At 32.6% G+C, this 16,564-nt stretch overlaps 1 protein-coding gene across 3 annotated transcripts; it reads right to left on the bottom strand.

Moving 5' to 3' along the window:
• Nucleotides 1-1,859: 1,859 nt before the first annotated feature.
• Nucleotides 1,860-11,484, bottom strand: LOC105563637 (prostaglandin E2 receptor EP2 subtype). 3 transcript variants are annotated; one of them, XM_012015383.1, is made up of 7 exons: nt 11,002-11,484; nt 9,989-10,686; nt 8,226-8,465; nt 6,041-6,218; nt 5,606-5,850; nt 3,269-3,494; nt 1,860-2,728 (listed from the first exon to the last, which is right to left on the bottom strand). In XM_012015383.1, exons 2-7 carry the CDS (start codon nt 10,169-10,171, stop codon nt 2,625-2,627), a joined length of 1,176 nt encoding a protein of 391 aa, XP_011870773.1. In that variant the 5' UTR covers nt 10,172-10,686; nt 11,002-11,484; the 3' UTR covers nt 1,860-2,624. The 3 variants fall into 3 exon arrangements, with proteins under 3 accessions (XP_011870773.1, XP_011870775.1, XP_011870774.1); XM_012015385.1 differs by having other exon boundaries at nt 6,041-6,215; XM_012015384.1 differs by having other exon boundaries at nt 9,989-10,528; nt 11,327-11,484.
• Between the last annotated feature and the right edge of the window lie 5,080 nt (nt 11,485-16,564).

Genomic DNA, 16,564 nt, shown 5'->3' with positions numbered 1-16,564 from the left:
AATACCGGGAATCTGCTATAAATTTACAAACTTAACTGTGATGGACATTTAAGAATACAATTGTACTCCCAGAAATTAACTTTTCCCATAATATTTGATCAAATATTAAACTACATCATATATTAAATAAGGAATCTTTGATAACAAATAGTCTTTGATCAACAATTCCTTTGGACATAATTGCTTGTTTACTTGTTTCCTTCAATCGTTCAAGCACCGTCATGTAAATTGTAATGAGAAAAGTATCATAAAATTAATAATTGAAGAAAAATTCTAAAAGAGGATCATGTATCATTGCTTTATGATGATTTGATCGTTTAAAGACTTTGCAATCAATGTCGTACTGAATAATAATTTTAAAATATTTAATTTAAGATGAATTCGATGAGCCTGAGGCGTATTTAATAATATTGTGAATTATATAATTATATAAGCGTTTGATGAATGACGTTCTATTTTGATAGAAATGTGCAACATTGGTTGCCACAAGTCGATACCGCAAGTGATTTAAATTGACCATATAATAAACATACAACACACCTGACAATAATTACTTAATAATGAATCTCAAAATAACTGTATACGAGACCAACCGAAGTGTATATGTATAGTCATTAGTGTTTTGACATCCTTTATTGTGAAAATGCGAATTAATGCAACGGCCAAACAATTATTTCGATTCTGTGCGAACGCTGTGACTCGCGTGGCATTGTGGATTTTAATCAGTATTTAATTTGCTACGATATGTAAAAATGAGTTGACTCGAACGAAGAGGATACAAATTCATAAGTTCAGTAAAATGGCTATTGCATATATTGTGTTAAACGAATATTTACACAATTTCGACTTTTATGCCTTACTGCTATTTCGGTACATTCAAAACAGCCCTTTTTAGACAAAGAAATGTGGTATTTGCCGTTTTATGCAATTTCATGGTCTTTCCATTCTGCTATTCGCTAATTCTATTTAATGTACATACATATGTCAGTTGTAATATTAAAACTAGAATTTCGAATGCACTTGTTTATTGCATAAAAACGATACTTTTGCCAGAACGGTATTATCAGATTATATAAATTTTTATCAAATTAATACAAATCAAAATATATGTCTGTGTACGTTTATGAATGATATATAATCGCATGTAACTTCTCCAAGGAATTGAACTTCAAGCTCCACAATATGCAGACTGTAACAGACATCGCGAAAAGTGGAAAAACGTTATAGTAATTGTGTTCTTAATTATAATTTAAATGAACTATTATCAAGTTAAAAAATAAATAATACAAAGACGTTATTCTCGTATATAAAATACATAAATAATATTAAATAAAAAATGTTCTTAATTAAAAGCAGTTACGCATTGCAAATCATAATTTTAACGTAATACTTTCTCAAAATTTACTAAAACATATTAACATATACATTATATGCCTCTATACGGATAGTTATATATTTCCTTTTTTAAATGTTACAAGTTAATTATAACGTAAATCACCGCAACACAATAACGTCTTCTCCACGAGTGACTGATGTTACATTCTGTATACGCAAAATGTATACATATTTTAGTTAAACTTGCATTTGAGATGTGTATATTTTGTCCAAGCGACTCTCGACTCTTCGACGTTGAATTCACTTTCAATGTTGTCAGTGGCTAACGGCAAGTTACAAATTTCATTCGATCCTTGATTTATCTCCACGCTTCGCCACTTCGATCATTGTTATGTCTTGGTCAGCGTGACGTAATGATATTTTGGACGGAGAGTGCGAAGCGCATGTTTGCATTCTATTCTTTTTTGTACACGAGAATAGTCGTGGGTGTGTGCCTGCCCCGGAGAATGGAACGTGAGTCGTGATTTAGATAATTTCGGATTAACGTTTATTTGAAAGTTGTTAAACGCGCAAATGCTACGCGACATTGCGCGCTATACACAAAATACATTAACATATGTATATATGATATTATGTACAAATAACGATATTCGTTTAAAATAAAGTCGTTTACAAATATACTGACAACATTCCTACGCTCTAAGTTGTAATTGCACACACAATACAGAATATATTATATAATAGTACATAGAGGTATGTAGAATAGATTTCTCTCTCATGGTACATTGCATCCAAGACTGGACAATATTTTAAATACATGTGACATAAATCTTTAAAATTATCTTCTTATTTTATACATTCTAAACTATAGATGTAGATGTAAGACTGTCTATATCTCGTAAACTACATTTTCTGTTTAAAATCCCACGAGGATGTGGAGATTTATATTTCCATTCTGCATTTTGAATTTTGAGTATTGGAAAGAATATTTCTCAAGCAGCCGCGGTCACATTACCCTTTAATTTTTCGCGCGATTAATTGCATCCCGTCATTTATTTTTACGCTCTCGTTGTTGACTAGAAGCTTACGCAAACAAACCTATTAATAAAATTTTGATTTCGTGCGCGTAAAATCAACGTCACTTTCACTTGCCTTATACAAATGAGCGGAGTCAATAAAAAAAAGTGAGCGAATGTCTCCCACCTTTGAAGCGAATTAAATTCACACGCGGATCGCATTGTGAGTTTTCAATCGCTTTAGAAAAATCATTTGCATAGACCACTCTCTTGTCAGAGAGATGCTGTAGCCAAAGGCAAATCCTGTTCCTCACTGACAGGAGTCGATGGAGCAGTATTCGGCGTGGGTAGATCACCGCTGCCACGATCCGTCGTACCTGTCGTAGAAAATTGTTTTTGTGACATTTTTATGAAATTTTAATTTCACTTTATTTATTTCGTTATATTGAAAAAGTACGTAGATATGTGCATAAACCGAGAGTAATTCTTTTATCTTTTACTACAACAATTTGATGAAGTTGGCGACATTTAATTGATATTAATTTTATATAAGTACTTTATATAATTGATCTTTTCCATTAATGTATCAGCTGTTGCGGTATTAATAATGATACATGAGATGCATAATAGTCGAGGTTTAATTACTTATAAAATTCATAAGGCTCTGATGTGGAATCACAGATACGAAGTAATGAAAGATATAAGAGCCAAGACGGATGTTAGTGTCTAAATGATTTGAATTTTTTAAATTATTGCGCAAACTTTATCTCAGCCTGGGTTTGAACCTGGACCTCCCTCTCACTAGGGCGTCTCACCAATTCGACCACCGAGACATGTAAAGATCCGTGTTAAAATCCGTCTTAACTCTTATATCCTTCTTTACTTCGTATATATTAATTACTTGTGTGTTGTCTTACCTGTAAAAGAGTTGGAGCGGCTTCGATCCGGCCAGCATATCCTACAGAGGGGCTTCAACAATCGAAATCTCGGCCGTGGTATTCGCAAAAGTACGTAAATGTATGGATCGAGGGTAAAGTGAATGCACAAAAGAATGTCGGCTATGACGTGGAAGATTTTAATGCATTTCCGTGCTATCGCCTTTTCAGGTAACGGCAGCGCGAATTGAGCCAATGGAATAGAAATCTAGAGGAGGAAATAAAAAGAATTTCGCAATTTTTAGTGTCTGATAATTAAACTAATGAAAATAGATTTGATTATTGCAGATAGGATATTGTAAAGAAAAATTTTAAAGCAAGGAAATACATTTATGTATGCAACTGTCATTAAATATTTTTTTTACAAAACCTTTGTATAAATGAAATTAACGATGTACATGGTGGGTCTCTAATTTTATTGAAGAAAAATATTTGTTGAATCATCTCTATCTATTTTGCGAATCAATTTTCTCTACGCGTAAAATTTTCTATCACATAGCGAAACCGTCAACAGGATGAAATCAATTCGGAGACGATCAGAATATTGGCTCGCGGATGTCTCGATGGCTCGTACGTGAAACTATTTTCAAATATTCATCATTTATCCTTGTCGACCTTCGGTTTTAGCGGAAGCAAGCGTTATTTCTGTACTGGTTAAATGTAAGAAGTGTTAATGATTATAGTTTCCGGCAAGAACTTGGCTATAAGGCAATCAATTTATTTAAAAATAAAATTTAATTATTTAGCTTCTACGAAAATACTTGATATTGATACAGTCTTAATATTATTTACTTATTAGTAATCATATTATTATTTCCTGCTTTTTTTTCTTTTTCTATCAGTATTACTTGTAACTCAAAAATTATAGCAACAGTTTATATATTAATGTGCAGTAATTTTTTTTCATTACTTTATGTAAGTATCTTGACGAAAACTTTTTTTTCAGAAGAAAAATTTCTTCCTATGTAAAATTCAATCTGTCATCGAAACCTCATAACGTACATGAAAAGTATCACTTTGTCAAGAATTATTTCGTTATAGAAATCACTTCTATCATCTCAACATTATCAAGATTAAAATGAATGATTATGAACATCGAAATATAACAGGAAACATCGACTGAAACAATACTTTGCAAGCAAATCACGTGGATCACTATATCGATCCTAGCGTTACAATTGCAGAACGAATCTCTTGAACGAAAATTTCACAAGGTCATGGTATATAGCTGTTACGGAGTAATGAAAAAATATGTGAAAAGGAACTCGTATGTCAACCAAGGACTTTTCTCTTAACTACAAGAGAAGAAAATTGAAGACCATCCTTCATAGAAACGTGACCTTCTATCTTCATTCTGTGATCCGATGCGGTTTACTGTTTATACAGGGTGTCGGATTCGATTTGGACGACTCCAAAGATTATAGTAGATTGGGTCAAGCTGAGAGGAAAAGTTATAGGCCATTTTACAAAATCCGTAATTATTATCGCGTAATTAAGAAAAACATCTGAGCCAATAAGTGCACGGAGGAGCGGAAGGCCGGACTCGGCAGACATGCAAAATGGTGTATTTGTTGACATCTCTCAAGATCCGATAGCGAGAGGTGGAGTCACGCATCGATCGATAAGAGACGGGGGCGAACGGGGAGCGGTGAGCGGGTGAACGGCGCGCAGCGAGCGAACGCGCGACATATGACACCGCGCCGAAAACGTTTTTCTGGTGGTAGGAGAATAATACACCATTTTGCATGTCTGCCGAGTCCGGCCTTCAGCACCTCCGTTATTGGCTCAGACGTTTTTCTTAATTACGCGATAATAATTACGGATTTTGTAAAATGGCCTATAACTTTTCTTCTCAGCTTGACCCAATCTACTATAATCTTTGGAGTCGTCCAAATCGAATCCGACACTTTGTAGACATCGACCTTCATCTAGTTCAATTACTCAAAATCTTCAACCAATTCTTATTTCGTGTATACAACACATGAAAGATCGATTGAATTGGTTTTTCTTTTTTTGCCTTATTTAATTTCTTTCAAATTTTATGACAGATAAAATCTTTATGAAATGGAAGGATAGATTAATCGAATGTCTGATACATACATTCATATATATGTATGTATATGAAAGAAAGATAGAGAATTAGGAAATACTTTAAAAAAAAATTAATATTATTTTATCACATTAACTTCTGTCAAAGAAAATTTATTTTCTGTTATATATTATCTTATTACTGTATTTCTAATCATTACTTTACTTTCTGCATTTATGCTTATTATTTATATCGTATATTACTTTTTACACAATTTATCGTAAACTTACCATGTGAGGCATCCAGCAAATAACGAATGATATCGATAATACAGCCATAAGTCTCGCGAATGCTTTTTCCTCAGTTGTAGCAACCATTTCCGGTTGATTGGCTAGTCCGGCTACGGTTAGCAAAGGTTTTGCCTTCGACGAAGCTCTGGAGATTCTCCGAAGGGCAATTGTGCGTTGACTTAACTTACTTAAGGCTCTAAAAACCGCTAAGTTGCACCAGACAATGGATAAACACAAAAGAGTACCTATAATTTAAAAAAAAATTAAAATATTCATTAATCTGAAAATAATTCTTTTACAATTGGATCTTTTCGGTTAAACTAAAACATAATTGTAATTATATTGATAGTAACTATTTAATTACAGAAATGTTGATGTGTTTATAATTATCTACAACTCCGTCTTTCTCTTTTTATTATCCGCTCATCAACTCACCAAAAATGAACCATACATAAGCATAAGCGATATCTCTCAGCTCGGTGGCCTCTCGATAACGCTTGCATTGTTTGTCTTTATAATATAATCCGAAGCCCATAACCGGAAGACTGGTCATCGTCAACGCGACCAACCAAAGCGCTAACATACAACGCACAATTACCGGATACGTCACCTGCTGGAAGATACATGCGTGTCATCCATTAAGACATCGAGACTCGATGATGCAGACATCGACTGCTTGCTGAACTTTCGATTTACGATAACAAAGGAGCTGAGAAATACCTATCGACTTGGGCGTAATTTACTTTGCCACAAATTAACGAAAAAAGAATAGAAAAAAAATTGGTAAACTCTATTTACAAGTCTGCTTATAAACTTCTATTACTTTCAGTTTCTATTTGTAAATCTAAAGAAATTTTATCTTGCTCTTACAAAAGAAATTTATTAAAAGAATTACGTGCAATTTATTATGAATAAGAAATGCTATTATTAATTTGCACATTTAGTTTAAAAATTTTAAGCTCAATTCACTGATATTGAGTTTCAGACGTTTATCTGTACAGATTAGGAATTTTCTCTATATTTTCAAATAGTACTGTTGTAATAAATTATATACATCATAATATACACATAATTAAAATTATATTTTTTAGAAAAATCTAATTTTTTTATCAACGTATTTTATCTTATTATCAAATTGTTTCAGACTATTATCACAGATTTTATATTACCTTTTTCTTTATTAACCATTGAGATTTTTTTAAGTGAAATTATTAGATTCGATACTCCTAAGGGAAACTGTTCAATTTATTATCTCCCAATACTCGCGTAAATCGTTCTTACTTCCTCTATGTTACATGATCTGGATTTATGCGTTCACTAACTCTTTAGGGGCCTTTTGAAATAGATAGAAGAAAAACAAACCAAGAAAAAAGATAATCTTATTATCACAAAGGACAATGTGTTCAATTTTATCATGTACTGTTCCATGCGGTTCTCATGACACAGGACGAACAGGATAAGGTGAGAATATGGCTGATGTCCGGAGTTTTGATAAGTAAGTCAACTTTGATATGAGAGAGATAACATACATTCGTGTCGATACCTTCTTCTGACAAACTGCATTGTTTGGAACATCTCGAGAATAATGTTCCATGTAAAAGTTTTAAAGACAAAGATCGATACTCTTAAAATCGGCAACACCAGTATTTGTACCAAGATTGACCAGATATCAAGCTGACGCCTGATAAATCTATCAATTCTTCGTCTGCAGTTTTATATCATTTCATATTATTTGCATGATTTGCAAGTAAAGCGACATCACTGCAATCGAACTACATTGCAATTGAAAACATGACCTGTTTGTTAATCTTTTAAAATATTTAAGATTAATCTTTTAATCATGAATTAAAAAATTTAATAATCCGTTATTATATTTTAATGAAACAGTGTATAAATAATAGCGTGGACCGCAATTTAATGTCATTTCTGAGAATTCTCGAATTAGATGGGGTTTTCTCGGGAAAAACATGTGTATTTGATGAAGTACGTACGACGCAACTGTAGCAGTGATCATCTCCAATTACTTGCAATCTTAGATTCTGCGTCTGAAGATGATCGCGCTGTGTAAATTGACGTCAGCTTCTATCGCTCTGCGATCAATACTTCCTTAATTTGTGACCGTGAAATTATTCGAATTTATTAACTTGTCAGAACGGCATTTCAGGAACCTTAGTACTCCTGTATCAACACGCAGTTATAATTCACGTAAAAATAGATTTCGGACTCGTCGAGGAGGGACATTCTCCCTCCTTTTATTCCTTCTTTATCGTAAAATACGATCGTTCTATAAGCGTCCTTAGCTTTGGAGTGCCTCTGTGGCGCACGTGTATAAATTTTCTCACACGCGTTAATTTGTCCACATTCAACGAAATCATGTCGTGAATCATAACGTGTAATTTACTTTGGCAACACGCTTGGTGCATTGACTTTTGGTCCGTCAAAAGGGAAAGTAAAAAAGATTCCATTTCTCGAATGGATTAATACAGGAACACAACTTTTTATGTTCCTTATTTACTTTACGTAAAACAATTAATTAATTAATTTCTTTTCTATTAATAGTTACTTGCAATTACCAATTACAGTGATTACTGTGTTATCTTAAACTTACAATTAGGCTTACCTTTTGATAAACGAAAGGTCTAGTCAAAGCTAACCATCTCTCCACGGCCATGACGATGGCGACGCAGCCGCTGAAGAGACCGAAAAGTCGCCAGACTACCCGCAGGGAGCAAAATACTCTAGTGGATGACACACCGTCCGCATAAATTGTTACATACATCTGTACCAACATCCCCAATAATGCCACGAGATCGTTGGTTGCCAGACAACGCAGCATCAACAAGTGCTTGCGGTTTCTTCTCTGAAATGAGACAAATTTGATATAGCGTCATTCTGTTACGTTTCACTATGAGGCGAGCAACGAACATTTTCCCTAAAACAATATTAAGTTGACAAAAACCATTACGTTGAACAATTAAATTAAAAAATTTATTTATAAAAGATTGAACTATTTGTACTTATTTGTTAATTAAAAGATAATTTAACATAATTTGAATTTATTGAAAACTGTTGTACGAATAATCATAAAATTTTGTAATAGGTATTAGAAGACATTTAATTTCCTGTCGGTAGAACAAGTTTGAATCGATCGTCGGACTTAATATACTTATACATATGTATAGAATATGTGCATATGTTAGTAATTAATCAATTACTAAACGTCTTACGATTATTCGTTTAATTAGTTTCATTAATTAGAGAAAAGCATTTTCGTTTTTTCTATGTAATTAACATTTCTTGGATTTAAATTCAATTGCATTATTCTTAAAGAAGTCCTATTTAATATAATGTATTTTAAGAACTTGACTTTCTCTAGTTAAGATAACAAAAATATATAAAGTTTTTTTGTGTACACTTTTAAGGAATAATTTAATCAATGCAATAAGTCATTCTTTACTAGACACATTGCAATATTAATCGAAAGAAAAAAAATTGTTGCGAAAAATAGCATTTTATTTTATGTAATAAGTAACTTCTGACCAACACTCCTTTCATTAGTGAAAAATTATTACAATTTTTACAAACAGTTATTACAATTTTTTACAAAAATATATCATTTCCGGATTATATATTAATTATTTCCGGAAATATAATGACTCTCGATAGTTTAAAAACCGAAATTAATAAAAGCATAAGAGTGTGATAATAAGAGCTCGTGTGTTGAAATATCGTTGATATTGTATGTTTAATTTACTTTCATGATACAATTAACGCAATACAATAAACGGACCTTTCGGCTCTGCTTTGAGTCATCTTCGGCGTTAAATAAATTAAATTATGACTCTCACGTTCTGTCCCGTTCGATGCGACCGGTTAATCTCAAAGTGCTCATCATCGAACGTGAGAAACATATCTTAATTTATTTAACAAGATGACTCAAAGCGGAGCCGTAACGTCCGTTTATTGTGTTGTGTTGTATCGTGAAACTAAATTAAACGTACAGGAAAGGCCTCTATTATGAGATAGGATTCTAATGTGAGATAGTAGACTTTCAACGTCCAAATTCAATCAAAAATCTTTTTTCGCAACAATTACACGATCTAATAACCACTAAACAGATTTTACTCGAAGGGCAATGAATTCATGGTGGAACCAACAAGTGATGCCTATTAATTTAACAAAAACCTCACTATCTCATATTAGGAGTCTACGTCATAATAGAGAAGTTTCCTCTACTAATGATATTTTAACACACGATCAACCGTGTTGTGCTTTCATGCCCTTATCAATTTCGATTTATTAATCGTCATATTACAATAATTACATTACAAAAATTATATTAATCTACGTAAGCTTATAAATGATCATATTTCCGTGACTTACCTTGTCCCGATGGAAAAGGATCACCAGGGCAGACACGTTACCAATGACACCGGTTATGTAGACGAGGGTTAATATAAGCTGAGACGCTAATGTCACATGTCTTGTCCGTGCCACATTTGTTCCTATATTAGTTATCGCTGTTTTATTGGACACAAAAGTTGACAAAGTGTTGTTCGCCAACATAATTGCGATATGTAGAATTCCACCTATTATTTGTTTCCTCGATTTCGTTGAAGAACTTATCTCAACGTGACGTAAAGTGCTAATCTAATAACGTATACTGCCCGGAATACAATCGCAATGGCCTGACCTTACAATTTGCCAACTGACTCAACTATTATCCAATATAAATTATGTTTGTTGTTTCTCTGTAATATGCTGATATTAATTCCCACTTTCCTCATACGTGATTATTTCTGTTCAGTTTGAAATAGTAGCGTCGATCGTATTTTGATCATTTGGTATACAGTTTTTTCAAAGTTCCATCCAGATTAGCACAATGGATCCAAAGAAAATGGGTAGAAATTTCTCCTATATCATCTACAAAACGCATTACATTACACGTACGTTTATGCAGTCTCAGTTCGTTGCACTTTGGTCTCCGTTTCTAGAAGGTACACGACTCTTTGTTGATATTTGTGTAAATAATTCTTACAATATCCTTTTGCAATAAGCAGCAAAGATTTCAAGGGGAATAACTAAAACAGATTAACAAGACATATCTGCAGAGGTATAATAATTTATAATAGTGTGACTAATTGCAGAGGATGATAATTGAAAAATAATTAACGACAAAGATAATTGATTGTGGAGAGAAGATTAAAATTGAGAAGGCTTTGAATTATGGACATCGAAAAACTTTTTAATAATAATGATTTATAATATGGTATAGAGATTTTAAAGTTTATTAACCACAAAGCTATTAAACAATCTAGAGATTACAAAAACTTTAAGTATTTAAGAAAGTTATTTCTAATAGTTTTATAATATTTTATAGTGAAGTGTTTACTCACAGCGTAAAAATTTCAAACCGTCGCGTTCACAGCCAATTTACGCAATTAATTTTACAAAACAGTTATAAAAAAAATCATAAAATATTTCGAGATTTTATAATTTCTTGAATTTTTTGTACTATTTTGTACTGTTTCGAACGCTGAGGAAATTATAAGTTTAGTGAATCGCAACGGTCTTTATGTAAGTTTAAATCCTCGAAACTCGTCCAATTGTTCGTCTTATTTGAGATTCCTCAAGATAATCTTCCACGATTTCGTTTAAATCGTTGTCTATTAATCAGAACTTTTAATCCGATTTTTTTAATCGACAAGCAACACCAATCACCCGTCGCGCTCTTCTCGTCACAAAAGAAATCCTGGAGAGTCAACGATCGACGACACGAACTTGCGAATCTTTCGATTAAAAATAAATCGGGAATAAAAAATTTAGAAGATATCAAGAGATTCCTTCAACAAGAGGAGTCGCCGCTTGACTGATCAAATCCATGAAGTAGGATCCAGTTTTGTTTACTCCCAGAGACCGGCTTGATCGTATTGGCGCCTGCGCGAAGTTTTCAGGAGTAATCGTCGAGGAGTCATCCATCATTTATTAATAAAATTCATCACTGACAAGAGTACACAATTCCATTCAATTATCCCAAGCACCGTTTCCGTTTAATAAATGTTTAAAAATGTTTAGTTGATACGTTTATGGTATACAAATGTGCATTTATTAAACTGTCGCATATTATGTCGTTTATTAAATGTCTCATATAAAACTGGCGTTTTAAACTAATTAAAAAACGAAAGCTAGTTAAACCAGTTAAACTATTAAAAGAACTTTTCAATTAATACTTTGAATATACACATATCTAAAAGCCTCGATAATATAAATTAAATATCCATTTAAAGTTCTTTAGATTTTAAAATATGCCGACGATTTTTAAACAAAATTTAGTTTACTCGTTTCATTTACCACACCTCATTAGTTAATGAAATATTTATATGTATTTTTATTTTTCATTACTGTATCGTACATATCTATATGTATAATTAAAAACTTTATACACAAATTTAAACACTTTTTGAAGAATTTCATATAATATAATCAAACATTTCATTCGTATATCATAACTTTTTATGTATCCATTACAATTACGTGTGAAAAAATGGAATTGTCTAAACATGATTTTGTAAAAACGATTTTATGAAACATTTTAATTTTTTTAACTTTGACGTTTAAAATTAATATTTAATGTTTACTATACATATTTTGAGCATAAATGTATTATTGTACTTAAGATCATTACACAATTATTTTCACGAATTTGTTTGAATGGATACAATTTTTTAGAAATTATAAAATATGCAATTATTTGATTGAAAACGATCAGGAATAAAAGTTTCATTTTATTTGACAGCAGCTAACAAGATTAAAATCACTCGGGTGAGGGCAGTTTGCTTTTCGGTGTCTCGCAAATGAATTCACGCAAACTCCAATTCGTTGGCATGCGAATAATTATGAATAATGCATACATTATTCATAATTGGTACAGGTACTTTTTTGTATACAAGACAGGGCACTGGCCAATAAATAATTTCAAGCACGGGAACGATAATGCGCTAAACAAACGCCCTGCTCCTTTAAAAATGCAGAACGCAATGAAACACCTTCCTAGCAAAGAATGGCAATAAACTATGCGGTGGATTTGTCAAGATCTGGATACAATCCAATGATTGTGGTAACAATAGAAATCTATCTAGTTTCGATTATCAGTCCAGAATTAATCAACGAATTGTCGTAGAAGAATTCTTGGGCAAAATGTTTGTTAAATAATTCGACAAATAAATAAAAATTGCAGGCTAACTGTATATAATTATGTTTTTGTGCGCAAGTCCGAGTTAACTCGGGCAAGCGGTTCTACCCCGTACAGCACAGGTAGATTCTGAGTATACATATACGCAGTATATCGCAAACGTAGATTGTGTATATCCCATTCGAAATACGTACCACGATATTTTGAGAATGTACGGAGGATGCTTCTATGTCTGCTCTAGAAGCCTACTCAGTATATACTGAGAATATTTCTTGGTATATCATAAGTATATTAATAAAATATTTTGATCACATAATTAATTGCCTGGTCAGGTTTTCCTTATCAAGACCTCATGACTTGCCCTTTGTTACGCCTTATAATTTCTAATAAAAGGGTAGTGGGGCATCCGTAGGCTTTCTATTAAAAATATTTAATTTTATAACCTAATTTTAAAGTGTGTTAAATTGTGTAATTATCAAAAGTATATTCAGGTCATTGAAGTTTATCCATGATCCAGAAAACCGACTGTCATATCACATCGGCTCGCCTCTTATACTAATGCAGAATAATTTTTACTTACGAGAAAGGCTAACACGCAGTCGCCACGTCGCGGCAGTGAGTGGTTACTAGTACTACATGTTCTAAAAATATACGAGAATATGCGAAAAATAATATACTACTAAAAATGTTATAGGGATGATCTCGGTATGTTAAATACAGTACGTTTTACAGTATAGTTTTAGAATATACGTAACAATATATTCTAATAAAATACTATCTACAGGGTGTCGGATTCGATTTGGACCACTCCAAAGATTATAGTAGATTGGGTCAAACTGTGAAGAAAAGTTATATACCATTTTACAAAATTCGTAATTATTATCGCGTAATTAAGAAAAACGTCTGAGCCAATAAGTGCACGGAGGAGCGGAAGGCCGGACTCGGCAGACATGCAAAATGGTGTATTTGTTGACATCTCTCAAGATCCGATAGCGAGAGGTGGAGTCACGCATCGATCGATGAGAGACGGGGGCGAACGGGGAGCGGTAAGCGGGTGAACGGCGCGCAGCGAGCGAACGCGCGACATATGACACCGCGCCGAAAAAGTTTTTCTGGCGGTAGGAGAATAATACACCATTTTGCATGTCTGCCGAGTCCGGCCTTCAGCACCTCCGTTATTGGCTCAGACGTTTTTCTTAATTACGCGATAATAATTACGAATTTTGTAAAATGGTATATAACTTTTCTTCACAGTTTGACCCAATCTACTATAATCTTTGGAGTGGTCCAAATCGAATCCGACACCCTGTATATACGAGAAATAATATATTGTAAAAGATGTTCTGAAAACATAATATACAAAAACTGATATACTACAGGAGATATGTAAATTGTTCTGTTTTATTTACAACTTTTTATTACTTTTATTTATTAATCAAATTTATAAAAAAAAATATTTTATTTAATCCTAATTATATCCGTCTGTTTAATTTTATAAGTTTTTGTTATCTTATATTAGTTTATTACTCTCTTATTATTACAATACTTATATAATGTTTCTAAATTTTGGGGTTTACCAGAAATACATCTATGACGTACAATCTTTGACATATTGTTGAAACATAGGTCATTATGTTATCTCCATGCTACTCATGTAGTGATTATGAACTAAATATGCATATTACACGAGATCTCACAGCTTATGAAAATACTATGCGGTAGGAGCCAGTATAAACAGTTATTATTTATATTGTGAAGTGTTGATCAGTTTATCGATGTTGTCACAAAGATTTTAGCGTCTGCTTCAGCCAATGTAAATAATTTTTCAATAAAAAAGATTAATGACATAATGAATGTACTTTTATCTGTAAGGCGATTAGTATTTGTACATTTAAAAAATTTACGCTATTATAGCTAATCATAATTTGCTAAAAATAGTTTATTACAGTAACTATAAATTTCTAAAAACCATAGTAAACGTTTTGCTGTCGCGCTTAATACAATAGGCACAGTAGCAAAGTATTAGCGGTCACAACTAAATATTATATTAGCTGTACATATTTTACAACTGAAATTTAGTTACCACATGCAGTTTTTAGCTACGACAGATATATTTTTTTCGTGTAATTACAATTAAACTTTTTCTTATGTATATTACATTATATTAATATAATTCTGAAAGAGATATATAAAACATTAAGCAACTTACGAGTGAAAATAAAATAAATAAATATTTCTTGACGTAAGATTTTTACTAAAAATAGTTAAATATGCAATAAATAAATAATTAGAAAATTTTATATGAAATATCGCTATAAAAAATGTCTGATATGAAATCATAAATAATAATAACAAAAAATATAAACGTTGTTAAAAATACTTCTACAGGCATGTAACTTGTTCTTCTTGTTGTAATGCAATGCTTTTCTTATACAATCGTTAACAATTTGTCATGACACATGTGTCGGCAGTATCGAACGAACCATGGCATCTGTATTCTAGCGAGTCAGAATGTACTGCTTAAAACGAAGGTTTATCTTTACATGGTATGCCATAAACATACAATGGTCGATACTAAAGCTAACGAGGAAATTAATTTAAATAATGCAGTTGCGATCGGTGCCATTCTTGCATAGCAATCATTCAAAGTGCGATGAACACAACTTTACGATCTCGCAAAATAATTTTTGTCTTCTGCCACTGGCACAACAACCAATATAACAACACTATTTATTTATTAATGCAATAAGGAAATGGTAACTATATAAAATTCATAATGTTTAATTGTTATGGAAAAGATATTTTTGAAAAATTCTTTATTCTTTATCTTACGATTATCGCAGAATAAAATAAATTATAAAAGATAAACTCAAATTAAATCGTTATTTATTAGATCAGGTAATAAATAATTAGCTCAGAACCCGAACAGGGTGGTAGTGTCCATTAATTATTTTTAATTGTAAAATTATATAGTATACGTTTCGGTCTTAACTAGACCATCTAGTTATTTATTAGACTACAGCGTTGAACATCATTACAATAAATATAACAATATGCATAAATATTAAAACATAAGAAGCAAATAAAACAAATTCTTAATAATAACAGTTATATAAATTAACTTCGTCTAAGATTTTGTTGTTCGCGTGAAGAAACTTTCTCTGTAGATACATTGGTGGGCTTTCAGGATTCATAGCAGAAACAAAATTAGGCGTGCCCGATGTTTAGTTAGGGTCTGGTAGAAGAAAAGTAAGATAAAGAATTCCTGATTCGGTACACTACAGGACTCTTTTCAAATATTTTTGGGAGTGGGAGGGATTTACTTGGTGTTCCTTATTATAGTGGAGGAGAAGAAGGGGGTGGAGGGTCCTCGGTCTGACGGCAGGGACTAGCATAGAGGGGAGAAGAGGGAGGAGAAGAGTTGCCGTTTTGCTCCTTTTGCGCGGCTATTAAACGCGCGCGCCGATTTCTGCGATTCCTCCGATTCCGCACCGCGTTTCGCGACCTCCACTTGGGTGTTGGGCGTGGATCCCGTGAGTCCACTAAAATGAATTGAGTTAGGAAGGTTGGCTAGACTCTCTCTCTAAATTTGTAAAAGGGTAGCTTCAGGTGAAAGGATGGACATACTCGAATCGTACCGAATTCACACAAAGGTGAGTCCAGAGGCACGCAACGAATTTGTAAGAATGGAAATATTCGAATCGTACCGAATTCACACAAAGGTGAGTCCAGAGGCACGAAACGAATTTGTAAGAATGGAAATATAC

This window comes from Vollenhovia emeryi, unplaced genomic scaffold, assembly GCF_000949405.1.
Source record: "Vollenhovia emeryi isolate VEMERY1.0 unplaced genomic scaffold, V.emery_V1.0 DF939173.1, whole genome shotgun sequence".
Taxonomy (NCBI): Eukaryota; Metazoa; Arthropoda; class Insecta; order Hymenoptera; family Formicidae; genus Vollenhovia; species Vollenhovia emeryi.
The sequence above is the reverse complement of the archived record's forward strand: the minus strand, read 5'-3'. Positions and strand labels throughout refer to the sequence as shown.

Coding starts and splice junctions, on each gene's coding strand:
- LOC105563637 (XM_012015383.1), bottom strand. CDS start 10,171: ATGTTGGCGAACAACACTTTGTCAACTTTTGTGTCCAATAAAACAGCG. Junction 8,466..9,988: donor TCCTTTTCCATCGGGACAAG/GTAAGTCACGGA, acceptor GTCTCATTTCAG/AGAAGAAACCGCAAGCACTT. Junction 2,729..3,268: donor CCGCTCCAACTCTTTTACAG/GTAAGACAACAC, acceptor TTTCTACGACAG/GTACGACGGATCGTGGCAGC.